The sequence below is a fragment of the Helianthus annuus genome, chromosome 12, assembly GCF_002127325.2.
Source record: "Helianthus annuus cultivar XRQ/B chromosome 12, HanXRQr2.0-SUNRISE, whole genome shotgun sequence".
NCBI classification, from domain to species: domain Eukaryota; kingdom Viridiplantae; phylum Streptophyta; class Magnoliopsida; order Asterales; family Asteraceae; genus Helianthus; species Helianthus annuus.
Window position 1 is genome coordinate 7,877,052 of NC_035444.2, and position 25,723 is coordinate 7,902,774.

At 36.5% G+C, this 25,723-nt stretch overlaps 1 protein-coding gene across 1 annotated transcript; it reads left to right on the top strand.

Annotated features, from left to right (window-relative positions):
• The first annotated feature begins 894 nt into the window (after positions 1 to 894).
• On the top strand, positions 895 to 4,637 carry LOC110896357 (VAN3-binding protein). Its single transcript, XM_022143756.2, has 8 exons — positions 895 to 1,126; positions 1,217 to 1,285; positions 1,576 to 1,644; positions 1,729 to 2,101; positions 2,923 to 3,090; positions 3,167 to 3,216; positions 4,211 to 4,268; positions 4,376 to 4,637. The coding sequence occupies exons 1-8, from the start codon at positions 941 to 943 to the stop codon at positions 4,588 to 4,590; spliced, it is 1,188 nt and encodes a 395-aa protein (XP_021999448.1). The 5' UTR covers positions 895 to 940; the 3' UTR covers positions 4,591 to 4,637.
• The last annotated feature ends 21,086 nt before the right edge of the window (positions 4,638 to 25,723 follow it).

A 25,723-nucleotide genomic window follows, 5' to 3' on the forward strand; every position in this document is an offset into this window, starting at 1 on the left:
GCTTCATCTCATATTTCATCATTACGTTTACACGAATGATAAGTACAAGAGATCAAATACAAATTATTTTAAGAAGTAACATAATGTAAAGTGTGACAGATTTCATTTGAAGTACATGCCAAGGTGTCACAATGAATCAACCCATCTTTGGATGTTATTATAATCCAGAAATTGATCTTTTTATCAAGAATTAATGGTATGAATTCAAAGTTAGAAAAGGAGAGGACACTTATAGCTTTACTTTGTTGGATTTTATCTTGCTATCTATCTGTGCTTCCATAGTGGTTAGCATGTGTATACCCTCAATATGTCCCCTAAGCTTCTTTCTAGTCCTTCAAGCCACTTATCCAATAACCCCACCATAAGTCTTGTTTATGTTCCCAAATTAGACTTCAAAGTCTTCACTTTACAACACGATAAGTAGAAAAAAGAAGAAAAACAACTCGTGTTATTCGCGTTATCTCAAATTTACCTATGACAATACATGATCTAGTTAACCCTCCACATCCAAATAGATAATGATTAGGAGCGGACGAGAAGAACTAAAGGAGATATCCATGATTAACATATGGGGATTAAATATGATCCAAGGGTTAAAAACTATTTGTTTAGGTTTTATTTATGCATTAATTTTGATTTAATATACATGGCAAGTGATCTCAATGATGAAGAAAAAGGCACAAATGTTGTTATTCAGTTACACACAACTTTTTATAAAAATATTTGCATAAAGCTATATGCTAATCACTTCTCCAGTTGGGGGTATGGACCATGTGTTGGCAATGGAGATTCTTGATTAAGTATATTATTATTATTATAGTATATATACATACATCCTTTATTCGGAGATTGGTACGCCTTAATCTATTTGGTTCCTCGAGAAGTTAAGCAAGTAATACTTATAAACTTACCTGCATTATAGTAAACACTCTAAATCCAAATGGATTATGATGATATGCCAACACTTTCTGAAGCTCATCCTGAGACAATGGATCTTTTATCACGAGCATGGTGTGATTTCGCGGTTAAAGAAGCCTTACAACCCGAGTTTCAAAGCCAAGCACTTGTTCTCCATGACTACGCAATTAATAGTTTTGATGACGGATCAATGTCCCCTAATTTCAAGGTACGCGTAGAAGCTAAAAAAAATTACATGCACGTTCATTTACATTTAATACGATGATGCGTGTACTGATCTTTAGATATAAATTTGAAGCAATTGGAGAGCATAAAGATGGATGATACAACAAAGTCCTTACCCCCATGGAAGACTAATGATGTGAAGGTAAACCGTTTCTTTCCTGTTATAGAATCCAACCAATGAATTAGTATTTTTTTTTAACGGTAAATTTCTTTTATTCCTGTCGTCTGTGGGACTTGAACCCAAGACCTCCCCCCCCCCCAATGGTGTTTAAAGACTTTGTCTTTGCCAATGGACCAATGAATTAATTAATAATGTTAAAATTAATTCCTTAGAGTTTTGGCCTAGCAGTTGAGCCGAAAAACAAAAAACTAAATTTCGACTTTTAATGTTTTCGACACGGACACTCATGATTTTTATCTGTCCTTGTTCAGTCTTGGATATGGATGCAACAAGCAATGCACCCTGAAGTGAATTACAGCGGCTGCTTCCGAAAGAAATTGGTAATTTTTAATCAATTTTTTTAAACATATCATCATATGCAAACAATCTGATTTCGTCTATTTATTATCTCACAATTTCTGCAGCAATCATGGCATGTAAATCCATTTAAATCATCTCATCTCTCAATTAAGAAATGGTTGAAAGAGATTAAACAAAAGAAAAAAGAAAATGAGAGGCTACAAAATGCAGAAGTCCATGCAGCAATCTCAGTGGCTGGTGTTGCTGCCGCTTTGGCAGCCATAGCTGCTGAGAACTCAAACCATGGTGGCTCAAGTTCCCCCTCCACAACAAAGGAAGCGGCAGTAGCAACCGCAGCCGCCCTCGTTGCAGCTCACTGTGCAAAAAACGCTGAGGCAATGGGTGCAAAGAAGCATCAGATCCGCACAGCAATGAGTTCCGCGATGAGTGCAACAAGCACAAGTGACATTCTAACTCTCACTGCTGCAGCATCTACATGTAATTCATAACTTCAGCTTTTTAACTATAAATTGAGAATCATTCTCTATTATATATTATTTCATGTGAAAGAAAGAAATTGAAATAATTCAGAACCGATGAGAATGATAAAACGTTAACTATCCTAATATTCAAACTAAAGACGGAATAACCACCAAGAAACGGACTTAAAATAATGATAAATCAAATCATAATAGATATGGTTCATTTCAGAACTCTAAATAACTACAGAACTTTCAGAACTCCTAATAAACAATCATTTTATATATATTTTTTGTGTTTAAGATCTTTTTATCATCTATTATATGTATTTCTTTGATTACATACATGTTAAAAGCAGTTTACATATGTGTAATAGCCAAATTATATATATGTATCATAATTAATTACATATATGTAAAAAAACTAGTTTACATATGTGTAATTATGAAATTACATTTAAAAAATGATAAAATTACTCTTAGCATGTATGTAGTCATAAAAATACACATAATAAATGATAAAATTATCATAAATATAAATAAAAAGATTGTGTATTAGGAGTTCTTCGAGTTCTGTAAATATTTATGGTTCTGAAATGATCTTTACCCATAATACTATTACAGATAATAAACTCGGCTAACAGAATGAATGTACTTTGTTGCTTGGTAATTTAGCTCACTTTAGAATTTTAGATAAAACACTAGGGAATCAAATAGGGAAACCAAATAAACGACTACTCAAATCAATTCTAATTACTATTACAAGTATGAGTAAATCATCATTACTACCATAGTCTAATATCTAATCTTCTTGTTATTTTATGTTTTAATGATTTCTAGCATTACGAGGAGCTTCAACACTCAAAACAAGATCCGGATGCAAGAATATGCTAAACTCGAACGTTCCAGTACTGCCTATAGAAGAAAATACTGAACTTGAATTTGATTTCGAGCAGTGTCGGTCGATTTTAAGAAGAGGGACTGAACTTAGAATCAAGACATCAGATGGTAACTGATATTTTCCACTTTTTTATAATAAGATTTGGTTGTGGTTATAGTGGTTCTGACCTCCATTGTTCCACAGGAAGATGCATGATTAGATCAGTCTCTATTGTATTGAATCATGAAGCCAAGGTAGATTTCATGACACCCTTTTTGTATAACCTTTTCATTAAGTTTATATGATAATGTTATTTATTGATACAATTTTCTAGTTCTTTTGAATTCTTTAATAGTCATCTAGTGACACATGTCAGATCCTATTAAAAGAATTCAAAAGAACTTATGTGGAACTCATTGCAGTGCGGACCACCGCATTGGTCATGACATGTGGGTCCCCAAAATTTCTTAGCCATTTTAAATAAAAGAATATTTTTTCAAATTTAAAACCTATAAAGCTAATTAAAATACTTTTTTGAGTTATAATTAAAAAAACTTTAAACATAATTAAACTACACAAAAAACATATAAATCTTAAAACATTAAATAAAACTAATTAAAATATTACGCAAACCTATTTAAAATTATATACAAATCTAATTAAAATATTACTTAAATATAATTAAACATAATAAATCCTCATTAAACACACAAAAGCCCTAACACATCACATCTCAATCATCTAGGACTCAGGAGTCTTTAGAAAATAGAGTCGTTGGAAGAGTAGCCATTTAAAAAAAAAGAGCCTTTGGAAAAATTAAATAGTATTTTGTCATTTAATTATTTTATTTAATATATTATTCTTTTTTCAGTTTATTATAAAATTTTTATTTAAAAACTAATAAGTAAACAACAAAATATTAAAATAAATTTATGAAAAATATATACTTAATAAAAATACATAATATTATTAATTCAAAAAATTATAAATATATTATATAAATTAGATATAGTTTAAATTAAAAGAAAAGTAGGTGATGAGATGGAGGTTTTGAGCGATTTAGTGTGGAGGAAAAAATGGGTGTGAAATGATTGTAGTTTGAAACGATATGGCATGCTGATGTGACAAGTCTGGATTTTGAATGAGGTCGAGCATTGTGAATGCCCTAATAATAATTATTATAGATAAAAAAAAACTCAGTAAACACCTATAAATCTTGCCGCTAACTACTACATTTTTACACTACAGGTTATTCTGAGAACAAGGAAGCCTAATCTATTAAATACATTGGCTAGCAAGAAAGAAAGTACGTATTTTAATTTGCATGCTTGTACATACTTAGATCATTTGTGTTTTTGAGACAACCATTTCAAATTACTTGTTACTTATCCAACATTCTATCTGTTTTACCAGGTGTTGTGTTAGATCAACATGCGGAGCTGTACAAGAACCCTTATGACGACCGGGAAACTTGTTTTCTCATTGTTTTGACGACGACCCGAGGAATAATTAAACTAGATATGATGAACGACAATGAGTGTTACAAGATATGGACATGGACTATTAATCAAATGCTATCCCTTTTGACCCCATCCATAAAACATTCACTCCCGTATCTTAAAAACTAAAACGAAATTGTTGTGTTGGTCAATATATCTATCCAGTATTTCATCTTTACCATGTAATTATAGACATACTGGTTGCTTAAAATGTGAATTTTACTACTTAATGGTTTGATCCATCATAGTGACTTATATTCGTTTGGATTTGGGACCACCGTATGTCCTAAAATGTAACATCAATGTTTATGTATAATGTTTTATGTAGTGATTGCTAATATGTTTGTTGCTTGATAATAAGTGATTGGTTTACAACATTTTGAATCCGTGTAATTTTGGTTCAACAACATTTTGAAATAATATGTGATACGAGAGCTTATGCGGTAGGGGCATTTTGCGTCAACAACATTTAAAATAATGTGATACAAGTGACTATCCGGTAGAGAGAATTTTGGGTCAACCGGAGAGTAGACACTCATCGCTACATATATATATATATATATATATATATATATATATATATATATATATATATATATATATATATATATATATATATATATATATATATATATATATATATATATATATATATATATATATATATATATATATTATAACAAAGTGAATCAAAAGGATTTATAAAAGGAAAATAAAAGAGATAACCAAGAAAGTGTTGTCAATAAGGAAACAAGATAAAAATGTTAATACTAAAAGATATGACTTGCAAAATACTCCATTACTCCCCCTCAAGATGGAGTATGTAGATCACCAATGCCTCTCTTGTCAAGTAGTGTGCGAAGTTGTTGTCCTCGCAAAGGATTGGTGAGCAAATCCGCAATTTGATGTTAGATGTCAATGTCAAAAGTCTGTATTTCTCGTGACTCGATTTGTTCTCGTAGAAAATAACAATTCATTTTGATATGTGTTGGTGCACTTGTGTCTGTACTTTGTCTGTATATAAAACGATGTCCTTTGTTAGTCTTGTAAGTTTGACCAAGTCAACCATCCTCCTGGTTTGACTTGGCCAAACAATTAGAACATGATTGTAACTTGTCTGTGTCGAAGGATGTCTCATCGAAGGATAGCTTAGATCCTTCGATGAGCTCGAAAGATGAACCTTCGATAGATGTTGATGGACCTCGATAGATCATCCTTCGAGATATATGTAGATCCTTCGACAGGTTCAAGATCGATAGATGATCTTTAGATCAATCTATCTGATCCTTCGACCAGACAATCTGTGACGGGTATATATACCCATGTAGTGTGTTCACTTCAAAAAAAGGACACCAGAGACAAGAGAAGAGACACCAAGAAAAACACTTAGGGAGACACTTCTGTGAACACACACACACTTAGAGAGTTTACAAAACAGATTTGTAGACATTGAGCTTGTAACCGAACCTTTCATACGTATTAATACAAGTGGTGTTAATCGGTGAATATTGTGTGTCTTGTGTTTGTGCTTGTTTCATCTCGGTTTGCACTCTAGCTTGGATTCCGCACTTGCTAGTGTGTTTCACATAACAAGGTTAAGGTTTGACCTCATCCTCCGAGGGACCTACAAGTGGTATCAGAGCTTTGGCTCTTTTCCTTGTTAAAACCGAGTTTTTACAAGACTTTGGAGTGTTTGGACACATGGTTTAGCACCCGTTTTTAGTGTTTTTCTCGCATTTCTTGACGTAAAAACGTGTTCTAAACTAACCGGGTGTGTTAAAGGACGGGTTGGGTAACTTAAAAACTTGTTTTTAAGAAACTTGGTGATTTCCGGCCACTTTCCGGCTTACTCCGGTGACCGGTTTCTGGATAAGATCTTTCCATTTTAAGCAATATTTTATTAGTCAAATCTGAGTTGGTGAAAAAGTATGGTCTGACCATACCTTTCTGCCGAAAGATCTCTACCAACCCATCACCTTTTCACCAACCTGTCACCTTTGTGTCAGCTGTGTCAGTTCACATCGAAAGATATCCTTCGAAGTCGAAAGATCATATTTCGATCAGAGGAGGTTCGATAGATAATCATCCTTCGAACATCCTTCGAAGTCTGTGACTTATCTTTCGATCCAGGGAATCTTTTCGAAGGATATATATTCGAAAGATAAGGATCTTTAAATTGTGAATCTTTCGAAATCATTGTTCGAAATTCAACAGTGATCTTTCGAACACTGTTGATCCTTCGAACAAGTGTTAATCTTCTGATTCTTGTCTGTTTAAATTTAACAAGTTTGTGTTGTCTTGTCTTTCGATCAAGGGATCCTTCGACTGGCTGTCAGCTTTCGAGATATTCATATAGACTTCATTTTTCTTATCCAACATGAATCCGAGTTGGCGGGGAACTCCGGCTCCAGATAGTGGAAAATACACAAGTACAGGTTCCACTCCCTCATGGTGGGGTACACCGGCTCCAGATAGTGGAAAGTACACAAATACAAGTCTATCTCCTTCATGGGCCGAGTCTCCGGTGTCGACATCTTCGCAAGCAAATGCCATATCGTCAGGTCAATGGGCATTAGTGTCAAATCAAACTCCGAGCATTCAAAGTATCTTATTGAGCGAAAGCGAAACCGGAAGTTTGAATCGACCTCCAAAGTTGATGCACTTAAACGAGTATCCTGGCTGGGTTGATAGACTTCGTACATACGTTCTTGGTCAAAATACCGAACTGTGGATACGTTTCACTACAGATTTCGATCAAGCTATAGAGGTTGCTGCTTCAGATACTGCTACGTTTGCCGATCTTCCTGAAGATCAAAAGAAAACGTATGATCTAGAAAAGAAAGCATACGCCATTCTCACTCAGGCGTTAAGCAAAGATATCTACCACCAGTTTGTCAGTTTCAAGACTACGAAGAAGTTGTGGGACGGGTTGAAAACCAGAGGAGTAGGGAATGAAGCAACACGCCAATTGCGTCATGATCTTCTCAAGAAAGAATTTGACGGTTTCACGTGCATGGATAAGGAGTCTTTGGGAGACATGACAAGCCGGTTTTATCACTTGCTTACAGAGCTGAACAATTTTGGAGTAGCGACAACTACAGCAGAGGTGGTGAAGAAGTTTGCTGATGCATTGCCTCCACAATGGAATAGTTTCTTGGAAATCTTGAAGTATAACGGAGTTTTGAGAACTACAAACATCAATGACTTCGTGCAGCTTTTAGAAAACAAGGATCAGGAGGAAACCTTGAAGGCAAAAAGAGTTCCAGTGCCACAAAATCCAGAAATGTATTATGGAACTTCCAATTCTTCGCCTGCAAGAACCGGTCCACATGCTCCACTTCAAACGGCATTTGTCACAAGCACGGATATGTATGGCAATCCAGTACAAGTTCCTGTCAAGCCAGCTCCCACCACAGACATGTATGGAAATCCTATACAACCACCTCCTCCTCCTCCTGCTCAACAACAAGCGTGTTATGGAGGGACATCATCTGCTGGTCAGCAATCAAAACCGAATACAGTACAGCTCGACACTTCAAGCTTCTCTAAGGTCAGTGTAGAAGTAGCAAGGGAACACATGGAGCTGCTTAACACTATAGTGAGCGCGTACTGTGGGTTAGTGGAAGGTCAGATTGGCAACATTAATCTGACACAAGAAGACTATCGGCAGATTGATAAGGAAGAGATGGACTTGATGGATATCAAGTGGGCCTTTGCTAGTGCTGTAAGAAGGGCAAAGGATTTCATGGAAAGTACTGGCAGAACCAGCTTGGAGAGTAAGAAAGACACCAAGTATGGGTTTGATAAACATGCAGTAAAGTGCTTCAACTGTGGTGAACGGGGTCACTTTAAAAGGGAATGTACAAAGCCAGCACAGCATGGGAACCAGAATCCCTTCAGAAACCAAGGCAACCAGCATAACCAGAACAGGAACAATGAACGTACATTGATACCTGTCAACAACCAGAGCCAAGCTAGAACATCAAAGGCCAACAGGGCACTTGTGGTTCAAGTGGATGAAGGTTGTGACTGGTCAATCCAGTTGAGTGGTGATGCTCCAGATGGAACAGCATGTTTTGCTGAAGTGGTTAAGGATTTAGTTCACACCAGTGGTGGAGAATCTTCCGCCAATGGTGGTGAATCTTCTGAGGATGAAGACTCTTCGGGTTATAGCAGGAGTTCAGATGAAGAATCCTCAAGTTCAGGCGATGATCATGTGGGTGAGACATCAAATGCGTCAGTCGATGCAGATATTGATGAACTTTTGGAGGAAGCTGAAGCAGGAACCCGAAGAAGATCTATCTTGGTGGATCAAGCTGCTTATTCTTCGTCTTCTCTCCATTCAGCCTTTATGGCTAATGTCGACAGTTCATCAAGTCAGGTATGTGTCGATGAACCCACTGCTATTAATTGTGATAATTGTGATAGTTTGCATGTTAAATGTGCTGATTTAGAGGCAAACATGTCTGAGTTGCAAGGCAAACATGATGCTTTACAAGCTAGTTTGTTTGACTTGCAAGACAAACATGTTTCTTTGAATGCCAAGTGGTGTGAATTGCAAAACAAACACGAGGCTTTGCAAGAAAAGTATGATGTGACATTCATCCACAATCAAAAGTTGACCGTGGATCTTTCAAAATGCACTGAAGCCAATATGTTTTATGAAAACCATGAAAAGGAGTTTAAGTCGGTAATCGAAAAATTAAAGAAAGATAAAACCGAACTGACAAAAATGGTTTCCAGAAAACAAACTGACATAAATTTGTATATATCTCGTCTTGAGACTATGCAAAAAGAGATGGCTTGTGTGAAAACCGAAAGTGAGGCGATCCAACTTAAGCTAGACAGTTATTTGAGCTCTAGCTATGTGTTGGATCACATCATTGACGTTCAGAAAGAGAAACGGGATGTCACATGCATAGGCTACAAGAAATGTCCACCACCAGTGAGACACAATTATGATGCAATGCCTGACGAGGAGGATAGAGTGTTCTTTGAACCATCTGTTCCTCTAGATGTAAAGGAGTTTGCAACAGGACTTGGATACAAGAAAGAAGTATCCTCAGATTCAGATGTGTCAGCAGATACATGTGTGTCTTCTATTGAACTAAATCAGGACCCTCCAGTTATTATTGAGGATGCTGATTCTTCAGATGATGAATCCGATGATACTATACCAGCAAAGTCTGATGCGGAAATCAAAGAAGAGGACATACCTCTTGAGAATCATATTCTATGTGATCCTCCTGCAAAACCCGCTAAGATTGTTGCAATCAAGTCCTCATCTGCAGAAGAGTCAGAGAGTGTGAATTTGCTGTACACTCTTGTTGGTGATGATCAAATTTATTCAGACAAAGATTTTCCTATTAAGAATGTTAATCAATCCTTAATTAGTAAAGTCTTTGAGAATTCGACTAGTAAGTTTTTGGGAAAGACAGGACCACATGTTACAGTTACACAGTGTCCTCCTATTCCAAAGGCCGAAATTCGAAAACAATATGGCAATAAGCAATCACCAACAGTGCAAAAACAGCAAAATCACACCAAGCCAAAAGGAAAATCACCGGCTCAAGCACAAAAGAAGCCGAATCAAAAGAAGAACAAAAATGTAAACTTTGTGAAATCGACGGGAACGGACAAAATTGAAATGTTTGAAAACAAATCTAACTTAGATTTTGTTAAGAAAGCAAATGTACAGAAAAGAAATGAACCAAGTAGCTCAAAACCTAGTACCTCGGGATCACAAAGTTCATCGTCATCGGCAAGACGATCACATGATACTTCGGGGTTTGTTGAACGAAGATCATGTTTTGAGTGTGGAACAATTGGACATATAATTCGAAACTGTCCATATCTTCATAAACAAAAAGGCAAAGTTGATGCTCCCCATGACCAAACTGACCGTAAGCGATCTGTTTCTGCAAAACAAGATCCCCGACTTGTAAAAGAAAGGGAAATGAAACAGAGACGCCAACAGGTCAAGAAAATTGAAAAGACGATTAAAACCGATGTGGTTAACAAAACAGTTGTTTCTGTAAAACCAGACAATTCAAAAACTTCAGACAACAATGAAGTTAAAATTTTAAAGAATAACACTGGTAAAACAAAACAGACCTGGAAACCAAAAACGGTTAATGAATCAGGGGGACCATCACAATTTACCAATCATCAAAGACAAGAAGTTATTGTTATTGATGAAAATGGAAGACCCAAGACCACAATGGCTTGGGTCCCCATCTCCAACTAATTGATTGAGTTCATGTGCAGGGTGTTCCAGGAGGAACTATCAGTAGTCATTGGATTGTTGATAGTGGGGCATCCAGGCACATGACAGGCGACATGAAGCTTCTCTACGACGTCAAATCTATTAGAGGAGGTTATGTTGCATTTGCTGGAGATAAGGGAGGTTATATTACGGGTGAAGGAATGATATCCAACGGGATTGTCAGTTTTGACAAGATCAACTTTGTGCAACAACTTGATCACAATCTTCTTAATGTTTCTCAAATTTGTGACAAGCAATTCTCAGTACACTTTGATGCTAATGGATGTTATGTGCTGAAACCCGGCTTCAAAATTCCAAAAGAATGGATTCTCTTGTCAGCTCCAAGGATAAATGATTTGTACGTCCTTGATATGAGCCAAGCTATTACTACGTCTGCACAAGCAACTTGTTTCGTTTCCAAAGCCACAGAAAAAGACTCTATCTCTTGGCACAGACGAATGGGTCACATTCACTTACGCAACATGAATCATTTGGTTTCAAATGAATTGGTGAATGGTGTTCCTCTTAAAAACTTCCATCTTCAAGACGTCTGTGTTTCGTGCCAGGAAGGAAAACAAACGAAGAAACGACACCCTACTAAGAAGATCAACACGGTGGCAGTTCCTCTTGAACGTTTGCACATGGATTTGTTCGGTCCTGTCAAGCACAAGAGTATTCGGAATGAACAATACTGTCTCGTGATTACTGATGACTATTCAAGATTTTCTTGGGTGGCATTCATGGCACACAAGAGTGAAACCTTTGGTATTATCAAAAACTTGATCATTCAGATTGAGAATTTGTATAAGTTGAGGGTTAGGCGGATACGTAGCGACAATGGTACTGAATTTAAAAATCATGCCATGGCGGAGTTTTGCACTTCAAAAGGTATTCTTCATGAGTTTAGTGCAGCTTATACTCCTCAACAAAATGGCGTCGCTGAACGTAAGAACCGCACATTGATCGAGACTGCTAGGACTATGTTGGTAGAGTCGCAATTGCCCATTCCATTCTGGACTGAAGCTGTGGCCTCTGCATGTTACACATTGAACCGAGTCCTTACAGTCAAAAGGCACAATAAGACCTGCTTTGAGCTTCTTCAAAAACGGAAACCAGATTTGTCTTATCTTGAACCGTTTGGAGCTCCATGTACAATCATCGATCCTAATGGAAAGTTTGGGGCAAAAGCAATTGACGGATACTTTCTTGGGTATGCCACCCCTAACTTATGAGTCTGGAATCTAGAGACTAAAAGGGTCGAGGAATGGTCTGAGGTCAGAGTACAAAGGCACACTTTGCCAGTCAAATGTCCTGGTCAGCCTTGGATGTTTGAGTACGATGACTTTTTCAATTCGATCAATGTTGAAGCCGTTGAAGAAAGTGCTGCGGCAAGGATGTTTTTCGAGAGTGACAATGCAACAGTTTCGCCAGTGGTGCGTCCAATTCTTGTCAATCAAGAACCATCTTCGGTGAACAATAATACTCTCGACAATGAGGATTTTCACGATGCTGCTAAATTGAACGAAACTTCAGAGGATGATGAATTTCTAGATGCAGATCAAGAAGCTCCAACAACAGCAGTTCATGGTACTTCAGAGGGTACTCCTCCAGTGGATGCCCCTAGAACAGCTGAAGCTACTGCATCATCCTCTTCGTCAATTCCGGGCATTGATTTAGTTGTTGATCTCAATTTCAACAATCTGGGTATAAATATTCCAGTTCCAGATAATCCAGAAACAAGGATTCATAATACCCATCCTCAACAAAACATCATTGGAAATGTGCAAAGTGGCATTCAAACAAGAAACATGTTGCGAAACAACAACAATGCAGGCCTGTATGCAGCTATTCGAGAATCCGGGCAACAAAACGATTGGTCTTTCGCGTGTTATGTCTCACAGGAAGAGCCAAGAACTTGGAAAGAAGCCATGAAAGATAACTCTTGGGTGGAAGCAATGCAGGAAGAACTGCAACAATTCCAGAAGCTGGGTGTCTGGAAACTCGTAGAGAAACCTGCTGGTTACAAGAAGATTGGTACCCGTTGGGTTTTCAAATGCAAAAAGGATGACCGCAGAGTTGTTATCCGGAACAAAGCACGTTTAGTCGTTCAAGGTTTTCGTCAGATAGAAGGAATCGACTACAACGAAGTCTATGCACCTGTTGCACGTCTGGAAGCAATTCGGATCTTTCTGGCTTATGCCTCATTCAAAGGATTCAAGGTTTACCAGATGGACGTCAAAAGTGCATTCTTACATGGTGTGGTTGAAGAAGAAGTGTACGTCGAACAGCCTCCAGGTTTTGAAGATCCTATCCATCCCGATCGGGTTTGGTTGCTCAACAAAGCTCTCTATGGTCTGCATCAAGCACCGCGAGCTTGGTATGCAACCTTATCTAGCTATCTGCTGGAGAACGGTTTTCGAAGAGGTCTTATCGACTGTACTCTTTTCATCAAAGAACAAGATGGAGATCTTCTTCTGGTACAGGTATACGTTGATGATATTATTTTTGGTTCTACTAATGATGTCTTGTGTAGGAATTTCGAGCGCATTATGCAGGATAAATTCGAGATGAGTGTTATGGGGGAAATGACTTTCTTTTTGGGCCTACAAGTGCAACAAACTGAGTCTGGGATATTCATCCATCAGACTAAATATGTTGGTGACATCTTGAGCAGGTTCCAGATGTCTGATGCAACGCCCATTGGTACCCCACTGCCACTAAATCACGGAATTACTCCAGACTTGAAGGGTGAAGCTGTTAGTCCCTCATACTATCGCGCAATGATCGGATCTCTTATGTACCTCACAGCATCAAGACCAGACATAATGTACCCAACGTGCCTGCTTGCCAGATATCAAGTCAACCCGAAGGCCTCACATCTTGCAGCTGTAAAAAGGATTTTTCGTTATTTGAAGGGTTACCCTGACACCGGTCTATGGTACCCTAGGGATAATAACTTTGACTTGATCGCATTCAGTGATTCTGATTTTGGCGGATGCAAAATCGACGGCAAATCCACAACGGCTGGATGTCAGTTTTTAGGAAATCGTCTAGTCACATGGCAGTGCAAGAAGCAGACGTGCGTCGCTACATCAACATGCGAAGCTGAATATATTGTTGCCTCAAGTTGTTGCTCCCAAGTTCTTTGGATCCAACAACAATTACGTGACTACGGTTTTGAATTCCTAACTACTCCTATTTACGTTGATAATTCTGCTGCATTACAGATCACTAGAAATCCTGTGCAGCACTCAAAGACCAAACACATCGAAATCAAATATCACTTCATACATGATTGCTTTGAGAAAAGGCTAATCGATGTTGTTAAGGTCCACACCGATGACCAACGTGCCGACCTTTTTACCAAAGCATTTGACAAATCAAGATTTGACTTTTTATTATTGGTAAACGGCATTAAGGTCAAGCAAGAGTAAAACCAAAATCGGAAAATCTTTTTTGTAAATACCTTTGTGTTTTAAATTTTATCTTAGTTTATTGATTTTAGGGGGAGTAAATCCAAAATTCTGAAAATCCAAAAACATCGAAAAATTTCAAAAACACAAAAACAATAGAAAAGCAAAAATGAGTTTCCTGACGAGCAAAAGAGAAAATGATAGTACATCAGTGGTCTATCCAAACCTCTTTAAACCTTAAATGAAAAACGATAAGCAGCTCTATATAAGATGTATCGGTAGGCTCACAATCATTTTAAAGTGTGCAGGGTGATATAAATCTTAAATCGACTGAAGACCAGGTGGGAACCATTCATTGGCATATGGTCTTAGTACCGAAATTTCGTTTGATAGATTGCCGAGGTTCTGAGATATTCGGTCTTTATGCTGCTTATCATCTGGGTATCATGGTTGTATCTTTTACCAAAAAAATAACGGGGACGCAAGTCTAGATCTTCCATGATACTATACATACGTGTACATATTGCATACGACCTCAATAAGTGATCAACAATCACATGTCCATATCAAATAAGTGATAATATATCACATTTATCCGGGAGTCAAGTTCGTCTCTCTGCTGTACGAAAGTACTGACCTGTTCACGGACTTGCTCCTGTGCCCTCATGCATATGAAAATCAAGTTCCTCATCAATAAGTGATTATATCACATAGGGCTTGTTTTCAAATCAAAATAAGTGAGAATCTCACATCATATACGGTCAAACAGATGATAATCGGTATACTCACCGGTAAGATGAACCCTCGTGCATACCTTGATACGGGAATGTGTCGTGATGTGGATGAACACCGGTCGGTAAGTATAAATCATACCTTAACGTATCCCCTCGCCATGATTACATCTGATAAGTTGAGCTTAAGTGGACAACAATACCGATAATTGTTATAGGATGCTTATCTTAATATTAACTAATTGAACAACAAGAGCGTTTTGGCATGACCGTACACTGATATGATTATCTTACCCTCGAAACTCGCAAAAAGAATGTATGTAAATATTTATTTACTGCTTTCAGTCTTTACATTTGAAATATTCAAAAATACCAAAAAGATTTTAGGTGTGTTTTAATATAAACTTTATAAAAGCCAAAAAGATTTTGTTTCTATTTTATTTTCGATCGTACGATGTTGGATCTCGAGTCTTCGTTACCTGAAACCTGAACGAAAACTGAATTGTCTAAATCTTCATAAGCGGTCGAAATTTGCAAGTTTTGAAAGTTAGAAACTAAAATTGATAAATTCGTTAAACTTTCAAACTGTCGGACGGTGTTTGATTGAAACATGGTCATACGTGTGTCATTTGTTTATGCTAACTATATTCCAAGCAGTTGTTCTCATTACGCGTTTAGATTTCTTGCATGTGCAGATTCTAAAGGCAAGGAGAACATGGTCGATGACAAGCTTTGGAATGAAGACACGACGTGAAGGCACTCAAAAGATGAAGATGATCGAGTTGCCGCTGACCATCATCAACACCACAAGGATCTTAAGCATTGAAGATCAAGTCATTCACGAGCATAACTCAAGGGGGAGCTTATGTTAAGGGGGAGTTTGTCAACACACTTCCTACATGATACGGGTAGTTTGTTGATACACTTCCTGCTTTCAAGACGTGAAGACTTTGAAGATCCTCCGACATTGAAGACTTGAAAGGACGTCAGAGACTTGAAGACACGAAAATCGAGACAAAGCTACAGCCAAGGGGGAGTTTGTTGGTGCACTTGTGTCTGTACTTTGTCTGTATATAAAACGATGTCCTTTGTTAGTCTTGTAACTTTGACCAAGTCAACCATCCTCCTGGTTTGACTTGGCCAAACAATTAGAACATGATTGTAACTTGTCTGTGTCGAAGGATGTCTCATCGAAGGATAGCTTAGATCCTTCGATGAGCTCGAAAGATGAACCTTCGATAGATGTTGATGGACCTCGATAGATCATCCTTCGAGATATATGTAGATCCTTCGACAGGTTCAAGATCGATAGATGATCTTTAGATCAATCTATCTGATCCTTCGACCAGACAATCTGTGACGGGTATATATACCCATGTAGTGTGTTCACTTCAAAAAAAGGACACCAGAGACAAGAGAAGAGACACCAAGAAAAACACTTAGGGAGACACTTCTGTGAACACACACACACTTAGAGAGTTTACAAAACATATTTGTAGACATTGAGCTTGTAACCGAACCTTTCATACGTATTAATACAAGTGGTGTTAATCGGTGAATATTGTGTGTCTTGTGTTTGTGCTTGTTTCATCTCGGTTTGCACTCTAGCTTGGATTCCGCACTTGCTAGTGTGTTTCACATAACAAGGTTAAGGTTTGACCTCATCCTCCGAGGGACCTACAATATGTTTTGTGCGTTCATGGAACACAGGGTTGTTTGCAATGTGTGGTGCAGCTTGTTTGTCACAAAATAGAGGAATCGATCTATGTTGATCAATATCGAGTTCTTTTAATAGCCACCTCAACCATAAAATTTCACTGACTGTATATGCCATAGCTCGATATTCTACTTTAGCTGATGATGTAGACACAACCGATTGTTTCTTAGACTTCTTGAGAATGGACAACCTAGCCAATGAAAATCATAGTAAAAGACTAGGTTAGTTCCTCCTTCCTTTGGAAACAATATTCCTTGGCCTGGTGTTGATTTGAGATACCGTAAGACCCGATATGTTGCTTCTAAATGTGCTTCTCGACGATTAGCAACAAGCTCACTTAAAATGTTCACAAAGAAACAAACATCTGGTCAAGTAGCTTGCAAGTAAAGGAGACACTTCACCAGTCGACGATGATATTGACTACCATCTACTCGTTGCCCACCATTATTCTTATGGAGTTTAAGATTCAGCTGCATGGGAAAGTTGTTAGGTCGAAAGCCTTCCATGCCAATGAAATTTGACTCACTTAGTTATCATATCTCATATCCATACACACTTCAACAAAACGAGGTTGTTGAACATAAAAATCACAATATTACTATTTAAGTATTTATTGGTACTCTATTCACATAGCTTGATTCTTCTTTCTACTTAAAAATACTTTGGCCTATTTTCTTAGACTTCAATCTACATTCACTTGTATCGACTTGTATTTGAGCGAGGAGCAATATCCGTTAATCTTCTTAATCATACTAGACTTAGTGATTGCCAACCTTTATCTGCCATGGTCTCTCTTGGACAACAGTTATCACAATATTCTAAAGTTCCTTTTGTTGATCCCAAGTTATATGAAAATAGAGTAGGCGTCTCACATTATCTAGTACTCACCTTAACACATCACTTATGTTTTGAGCATGGTTTCTCAATACATGTTGGTTCTAACAAATCTTCATCGGTTTTTTAGTGATGTGAATTTTTTGGTATCTTTGTTGCATCCTTCTCATGGATAGGTGTGATTCATAAGTTGTTTGATCTCTCACTTTAAATAGAATTCGGATATTGACTCGGTTCTGTTTCCAATATAATGTGTTAACTACGCGGCTATTGTGTATATCTTTGTCGATAAGTTGGATATCTCGTTAGCATCACAATATTTCTTCCTGCATCAAACACTAAGGTTATTTTGTCGCTTGGTCAAAATTAGTGTTTGTTCGAGCAGTTACTTCTTGTTGGTTAGTTAGTTGACTTCTATTGCTATAATATTTGTCATTGTAGTGTTTCATAATTCAATACCCTACATTTTGAGATCACTTTTTTTTCAAACGCTACTTTCTATTCTTCCCAAAAGAACGACATTTGGGTATCTAAGCCATGATTGGGCTTTGGGCCTCATAACCATATTTTTATATACCTATTATCTACCTAAACGGCCAAACCCAATCTTTTGGTGTTGTAGCCTTATTACCCAAAGCCCACCTTGAATCCAAACTTGTATTAGGCCTGTATAAATGGTAAGGTATCCCAGACTCCTATATGTAGAGGTGCACAAACCGGTTAATTTTAATAACCGGTTCGGTTAACCGATTATATCGGTTAATTTAACTGGTTATTTTTTTAATTGATCCATTTAATTACTTTAACCGGTTCGGTTAATTAACCGGTTATTTTCGGTTAATAACCGGTTCTTTTGTTTATTTTTTTTAATTTTTTCGGTTAAAAAGCCGGTTAATAACCAGTTCCTATACTAAATATCAATAACTGGTTACTAACCTACGGTTAAAAATAACCACTAACGGTTATTTCTCGATCGGTTATTAACCGGTTATGGTTTCGGTTAATAACCGGTTACGATTAATCAACAGGTTATTTTGTGCTCCTCTACCTATAGGTGAAAAAAAGGTTCCTTCGTATATAGTTTAATACCTAACCCCTACTCGCCATTTATTTATCAACTCCATACCCTATGATTTGAAGTAGGTTCCAACCTAGTTATAAACGACCTGACCCAACCCGAACCAATCAAAACAAGTAAAAAAACCTCCAAACCAGATTCAAAAAACTCGACCACTTTCTCTTCAGAACCCGGTTTCATACCCAGGGGTTTTTGGCCCACTTGATTATACCTGGAACCGGTTTTGAGAAAACCTGTTTTGTGTAACTCTAAGGTACCCCACAAATGAGGTGGCTAATGGTGTCATATTTATGTCACACTAGTGGATCCCAGGTTTTAAATGGGCATGCACACAAGTTTTAAAGTTTTAAAGGGAGGTCAATTTTTGCCACCTAAATGGGTCTGTCTGCCTTTCTTTGTCTTTAGAATGTGACCCTTCGTTTTTAAAGTCAAAGTTGTAATTGTGTCAACGTTTTCTAAACCGTAATACTCGTGAAAAACATATCATGTACAATTGCTTGTAGCCATGGGAATTTTCGGTCATTTATTTGGTCTTCGATACATATAAAACACGTTGAGAAATAAATAATTCATGTTTACGGGTTGACAAAACGATACCAATACTTACTCGACTGAACATGAAACAAGCCCTTGAATTTCTGTTATGTGAAAAAATCACACGCCTAAATCACGTTTATCTTAAACGTGATGTGCTATTTATAACTTGTTACTTTCGCAAATAAAATAAACTTGTGAGTTTCGTTAGTACTAACAATATTTTATTCATAGAGTATACTATAAAAAGATTGTTCCGATTATGTCGGTAATTAAGAACCATGCATGAACTAAGGCGATGGGGTGAGGAAGTGGGAAGGTGCTCGGGGAGGTGAGGTGGCAGGCGACCCCGACGAGGAACACCCCCCCCCCCCTCCCTTTCTTCGGTGCAAACGGGGAAATTCCCCCAACCTCCCCGACGAGAACTTTCACAATTTTCATAAATATAACCGTTAAATAATGGCTAGTTTAATAAAAAACAATTTTTTTTTTAAAATTAAAACCTATATATACCCACACTTTTATACCAAAAAATTCACCATCCTCTCAATCTTTATACAATCCTCTCCTTCATATTTTTTAATACAAACCTCTCCATCTTATATAATTTTGTTAAAATTTTAGTAGCCGTGAGTTCATCATCTTATTTATCATATGAAGATAACGCGGTAAACTTTTACATTAACGTAATGATTGACACTGCGAAAATTATTGTGGAGATGGAAGAAGACGAAGGAAGTTCAGAACCAAGAACAAGAAGTGATGTGCTAGATAGAGATCGTGAAGGTATATTATTTGTTTACATTCTTTTTCTTTTATGATAATCAGTGTTATTAATTTTGTTAGTTATTTTTTAGATTGTTTACTAAATTTTATTAAAGTTATTATTCAAACTTTATTAAAGTGCACATAATCGTTTGGTGGGTGACTATTTTGCTGAAAATTGTTTGTACGCTGACGAACAATTTAGGCGTCGGTTTCGATTGAGTCGTTAATTGTTCCTACGTATTGCCAATGATTTGGCTAATTACGATGAGTTTTTCACATTACGATACGATGCTACAGGGAAAAGGGGTTTTACTATGTTACAAATATGCACTTCTGCACTGCGTCAAATGGTGTATGGCACTGCTAGTGATTCATGTGATGAATATTTAAGGATGTCTTCTAGAATGAGTCTGGAGTGTTTGTATGAATTTTTCAAAGGTATCGTAAAGCTATATAGCATGGTGTATTTGCGTAGACCAATGAAGAAGGACATCGAAAGGATTTATTCATTCCATGAAGAGAGACATGGATTTCTTAGCATGCTAGGATGTATAGATTGTATGCATTGGCCATGGCGTAATTGCCCTAATGGATGGCGAGGTCAATATATGTGTGGTGATCAAGGACACCCCTCAATAACGCTAGAAGCCGTTTGCTCACTAGATTTATGGATTTGGCATACCTTTTATGAGTTGCAGGTTTAGACAATGAGTTAAACGTTCTAGCAAGATTCGAGATTTTCGATGAGATTGTTAGAGGTAATGGCCTTGATTCTTCGTTCATGCTCAACGGGGTGTCATACAAGCACGAGTATTATTTAGCCCATGGTATATTGTTAAAAATATACTATATCCCCTGATGAAAAAAGAAAAAAAAATACGTGAAGTGCCAAGAAGCGGCAAGAAAAAATGTCGAACAGTTGTTTGGTGTGTTAAAGTCACGATGGCATATAATACAAAACCTGGCACGTGTATGGGTTCCAAAAAATTGAGATATGCTATGTATGCTTGTACAATACTACATAATATAATTATTGAAGATGAAAGTCGAGCGGTATGCGAATACAATCCGAATGACATTGATGAGAACAAATAGCCAGTTAACGAGGGGCAACAAGAACCAAATACGTGGGTGTTATGCAATGAAAGTACAACACTGCGAGTGATTAATTAAATTAAAACTGATATCGTAACTATTACGGTGATAATAAAATAAGCATAAAGAATCTATTTAACGTAAGAATATAAATGGAGGTACAAGTATAATAAAATACATAAATAATAACCTATGACAAAATAGTTTATATTAATACTCTATCAGAGGAAGTTTCATTTGAGAAGAAAAAGAACAAAGGGTAAATTTGCAAAACATTAAATAGTTTTTTCACTTATCTCATTTATTATCATTTTTGACTAATTAATTAGTCATAAAGACTATTATCCTCCACACTAACTTTTTTTACCTACACACATTAAAAGTTATCCTTCATATTTCGAAATTCATCCTACACAACTCGTAACTTATCCTACACAACTCGTAATTTATCCTACACTTTAAATTATTTTATTCTATTTTTTTTAAAGTGTAGATTTTGAAGATAAGTTACAAAAAAATTAAATGTAGTTAGCTATTAAATAGCAAGACTACAAATTAATGACCTATGTAGATTTACCAATGTACCCTTATAGTAACAATAAATAGTTATATTAAATGAAATAAAATAAAGTATTCTTATTGATTGAAATTTCTTCTTTTTTCTTCTTACAAAAAAAATTATTCTCATTTGAACTCTCTACTACTCTAACAATCTAATAAAGGGTTGATTTAATTTAAGAACTTTGTTATATGCATTTATATGATGATTATATATATGTAACTATAAGTTTACATATTTGTAATAGCATATGTGTAAAAAGTTAGTAATTATAAATTACATGACATGTTATTTAAAATAATATTTTTAAAAATATTTATTTAATCTGAAAAAAAAATATTTATTCAAACTGTGTAATACACATGTCTCTAAACTAGTAAGCAAATAAACTAAACTAAGGTATTATCATCTTTTATGTTTTAACAATATAATCAAATTTATATTCGAATAAATTTATGAAGATTTTATTAACAATAATCAAATTTATATTCGAATAAATATATGAAGATTTTATTAACAATATAATCTATATAGTCAATAAGTATTTGCTCTGTCCATGGCTTTATAGTCTAGTGGCATCTTGGGGTGGGATAAAACTTTAGAACCAATAGGTCCTGAGTTCGATTCACACAAGGGGGTTTTTCCATATTTATTGGGTTTCCTCCTGAATTGGTGTATAGGCATTATGCCTAGTGGAGATGGATATGATCGGGTGGTTCCGCTGGTGGCATGATGATACTCCAGTGGTCCGTCAGTGATCCAAATTTGCCGTTCAAAAAAAATAAGTATTTGCTCTATCTATACATTATTAATATTAATTATTAATTACATGGGAGTAATCCGATAGAAAAACAATTACTACTATTAAATATTAACCGTCCAAAGAAAGAATTCGGAAAATACATTAAAAGTGGTTTACAACGAACTTTATTGTGAACTTTTACTATGCAAGAATGGTCCAAATCAAATTTTCACAATTTAGCACGTATCCTTAGATGCTTCCATTTATTGTCCGGTCTCAAGGTAAACTTCACAAAAAGTCAATTGTTTGATGTTGGTGTTGACATCGGCGAGAGCTCCCGTATGGCGTCAATACTTGAATGCCAAACGGGGACCTTTCCTTTTACTTACCTTGGACTTTCGTTGGGCGCCAACATGGGTCTTGTAAAAAATTGGAGACCCATTTTGGAACGTTTTTAAAATAAACTCTCACTATGGAAAGCGAGAATATTATCGTTCGGGGGAATGTTATCTTTAATCAAAGAGGTCCTTGACCATTTACCTACATACTATTTCTCGTTATTCAATGCACCGGTAGAAGTGGTGAAACGGTTGGAAAAGATTAGACGCAGATTTCTTTGGGGTGGTTGCAATGACAATAATAAGATCTCTTGGGTTCCATGGTACAAGGTGAGCGCGTGTAACGCTTCGCATTTTTGTACCTTTCTTATTTTAGCAAGTCTTGTTGTACTTTCCATTTTTAGACACTTGTACTCTTGTTGTAATCTATTTCGTTTCAATCTGTAATCCGAGACAGTTGATCATAATGAAAACGAAACTATTTTATCAAATTCATGTTATTCATGTTAGACTTATGTGCGAGTTGGTACTCACAATTCACATTTTGAACGATATGATATTATTGATCCTTGGTTATTCATTACATATTGATGTTTGATACTCGTTAAACTGGTTAAAACACATAAAATAATCAAAATTGGAAAATAAAATATCTAAAACCATTCCCTTTTTACGAAGGGAGTAGCTTTGTACGAAGGGATGGCTTCGTACGAAGGGAGGGAGTGTGCTAAATCTTAGGAAACCCTAGTGTACCCCCTAATCTATAAATAGAGGCCTTAACCCTTTATTCCAACTCGCTAATCTTCTTGCAAACGCTCTTAAAACACTCTATGCGACCAGAAGCGTGTAAGAATTCTCCATTTTCATTTCATTTCGTTTCTTGTGTTTTAATCCATAAACTCTTGATTTTCTTCAAAACCTTTGATCCTAATCACCTCAAAGATGGTTTCCACTCGTTTTGCCTAAGCAAACTGTTGTGCAGCATCACTTATACGAGATTGGATCAAAGTTCATAAAATTTTACAACTTAATCATAGTCTTCATTTCGATTGTTACACGATCTTGATGGAATCGGGAACCCATCAGACCCTATCTCAATCCATATTTAAGGGCCTGCATTACGGTTAATTTCCATCAAGAAATGATCTTTTTCGGTGGATCATACATGAATTTTCATCAAGAACAGTAGCTTCGTACAAAGGGACTATGCCCGCTTCGTACGAATGGACTTCTATTTATACTTCCTGCTTCGTTTTCAGTTCTGTTTTCAGGCATGTTTGGCATTAATTAAACATTTTATCTATTAACTTAAACAAATTAAACAAATACTTCAACACTTTCCATCAAATCAGACCAAACAGGAGACTTTTCATAACAACTCAGTGCCTTCGTACGAAGGGACTCCAGTTCATAATTTCTGTTTTAATTACAAACCAATTCACACACTCATTTGTTACCATTTCAATGTTTGTCTACTGAATTAAATGAATTAAACAAGTACTCCAACGTTTTTCAACCAAATCAGATAAGAACTAAGATTTTTATAACGACACGGTGCCTTCGTACGAAGGGAGCGCCCACTGATTTCACTTCTGTTTTAACCTCCGATTCTATACCTGATCATTCCGTTTATTGTTACAATCATTTACCTACTGTTTAACAAATCAAATCAGTTCGAATCACTCATTTAAACAGCCGGTTGCCCGGTTCGTACTGAACAAAACGCCCGTTCGTACGAAGGGACTATGCCGCTTCGTACGAAGGGACTGCTATTCGTTTTAACTTGTTTTATTTCACGATTTTCAACAATCTGATCCAACACTCTTTCACATCAGTAATCTTATAATCTCGTTTACCCATTTCAGCTTAATCTCGAGACTTCGTCAATCACCACTCTCGGTTTTCGTGGAAAGCTGCGCAAAACTGTGAGTATACTCGATTCCATTTTCGTTTAAATACTTTTGGGTGCAACATGTACAATATACAAAACATACATCGCATGAAATTTGTTATATTTACACTCTATCCACATTTAGACATCAAAACACACTTTGATGCTTGTTAATCTCATATGCTATGTATACATTTGGTGTCTATATGCTCATTAACTTCAATCAAGCCTACCTTAACAATTATAGCGCTATAGGATTAACGCACCGCCCTTGAGTCTTGGGGTATTGTTTAGTAAAACATGTTAAACTCCCTTGAGTCTTGGGGAAAGTCAAGTTTGCGTTGGAAACTTTGGATTGACATATAGTGACACTAGTTCAGCATATTAGTAACTCGCATTACATTATTCATGTTGGATATGAGCACTTTTAAACATTTTATTCTATTTATGCTATGTATCAAACTTGTATACTCGCCAACATTATTATTGATCATTATTTTAATACATGTTGCAGGTTGATAGACGAAGTAATCAAGAAAACAAGCTAGGATGAACTTAGAAACCCATCTTAGAAATAAGCAATGTCTTTATTATATTTGATACAATTTTGATCATGTTTGAATCTTGTAGGACATTTTAGTATTTCTTATGAAATTTGATTTAAATTATATTGTCACAATAGTGTTAAGATGCTTTGAGCGATTTGTTCGTCTCATCCGGATGTTTCCGCCATCGGTTGTGGTGTGACAGCGCGCCCGTAGAACAAGGAGGCTTGGGTATTGGAGCTTATCATCAACAAACAAGGAACTTATAGTTAAATGGTGCATAAGGTTAAAGAACGAGCCTTAACACTTATGGGCTCGGGTAATTTCGGCTATTCACCAAGGCACAAGACTCCACTCATCTATTCCAATCAAGTGTTCCATTGGTGGGGTTTGGAAGAGCATAGTCAACATGGGAAGAGCATCGAACAATCAAGGGTTGGATGTGAATAACAGATTGAAGGTGAAACTAGTTTGGGGCGACAAGACACACTTTTGGCTAAATAAATGGGTTGGTAACACGTAACTGAAGGAGCTATTCCCAAATTTGTTTGATTTGGAGTCTAATAAATTGGGTATAATACAACAGAAATATCAACGGGAGGCAGACACTATCAAGTGGGTCTGGAACAATGTTAACGAACTGCCGAACTCAGCTGCGGTTGATGATTGGAACAATTGCAAAAGGGTGCTTGAAAATCAGGTAATCGGCACAGGGTCTCTGATGTTTGGATGTGGGTTTCGAGTGATTTGCT

Coding starts and splice junctions, on each gene's coding strand:
- LOC110896357 (XM_022143756.2), top strand. CDS start 941: ATGGATTATGATGATATGCCAACACTTTCTGAAGCTCATCCTGAGACA. Junction 3,091..3,166: donor TAGAATCAAGACATCAGATG/GTAACTGATATT, acceptor ATTGTTCCACAG/GAAGATGCATGATTAGATCA. Junction 3,217..4,210: donor TATTGAATCATGAAGCCAAG/GTAGATTTCATG, acceptor TTTACACTACAG/GTTATTCTGAGAACAAGGAA.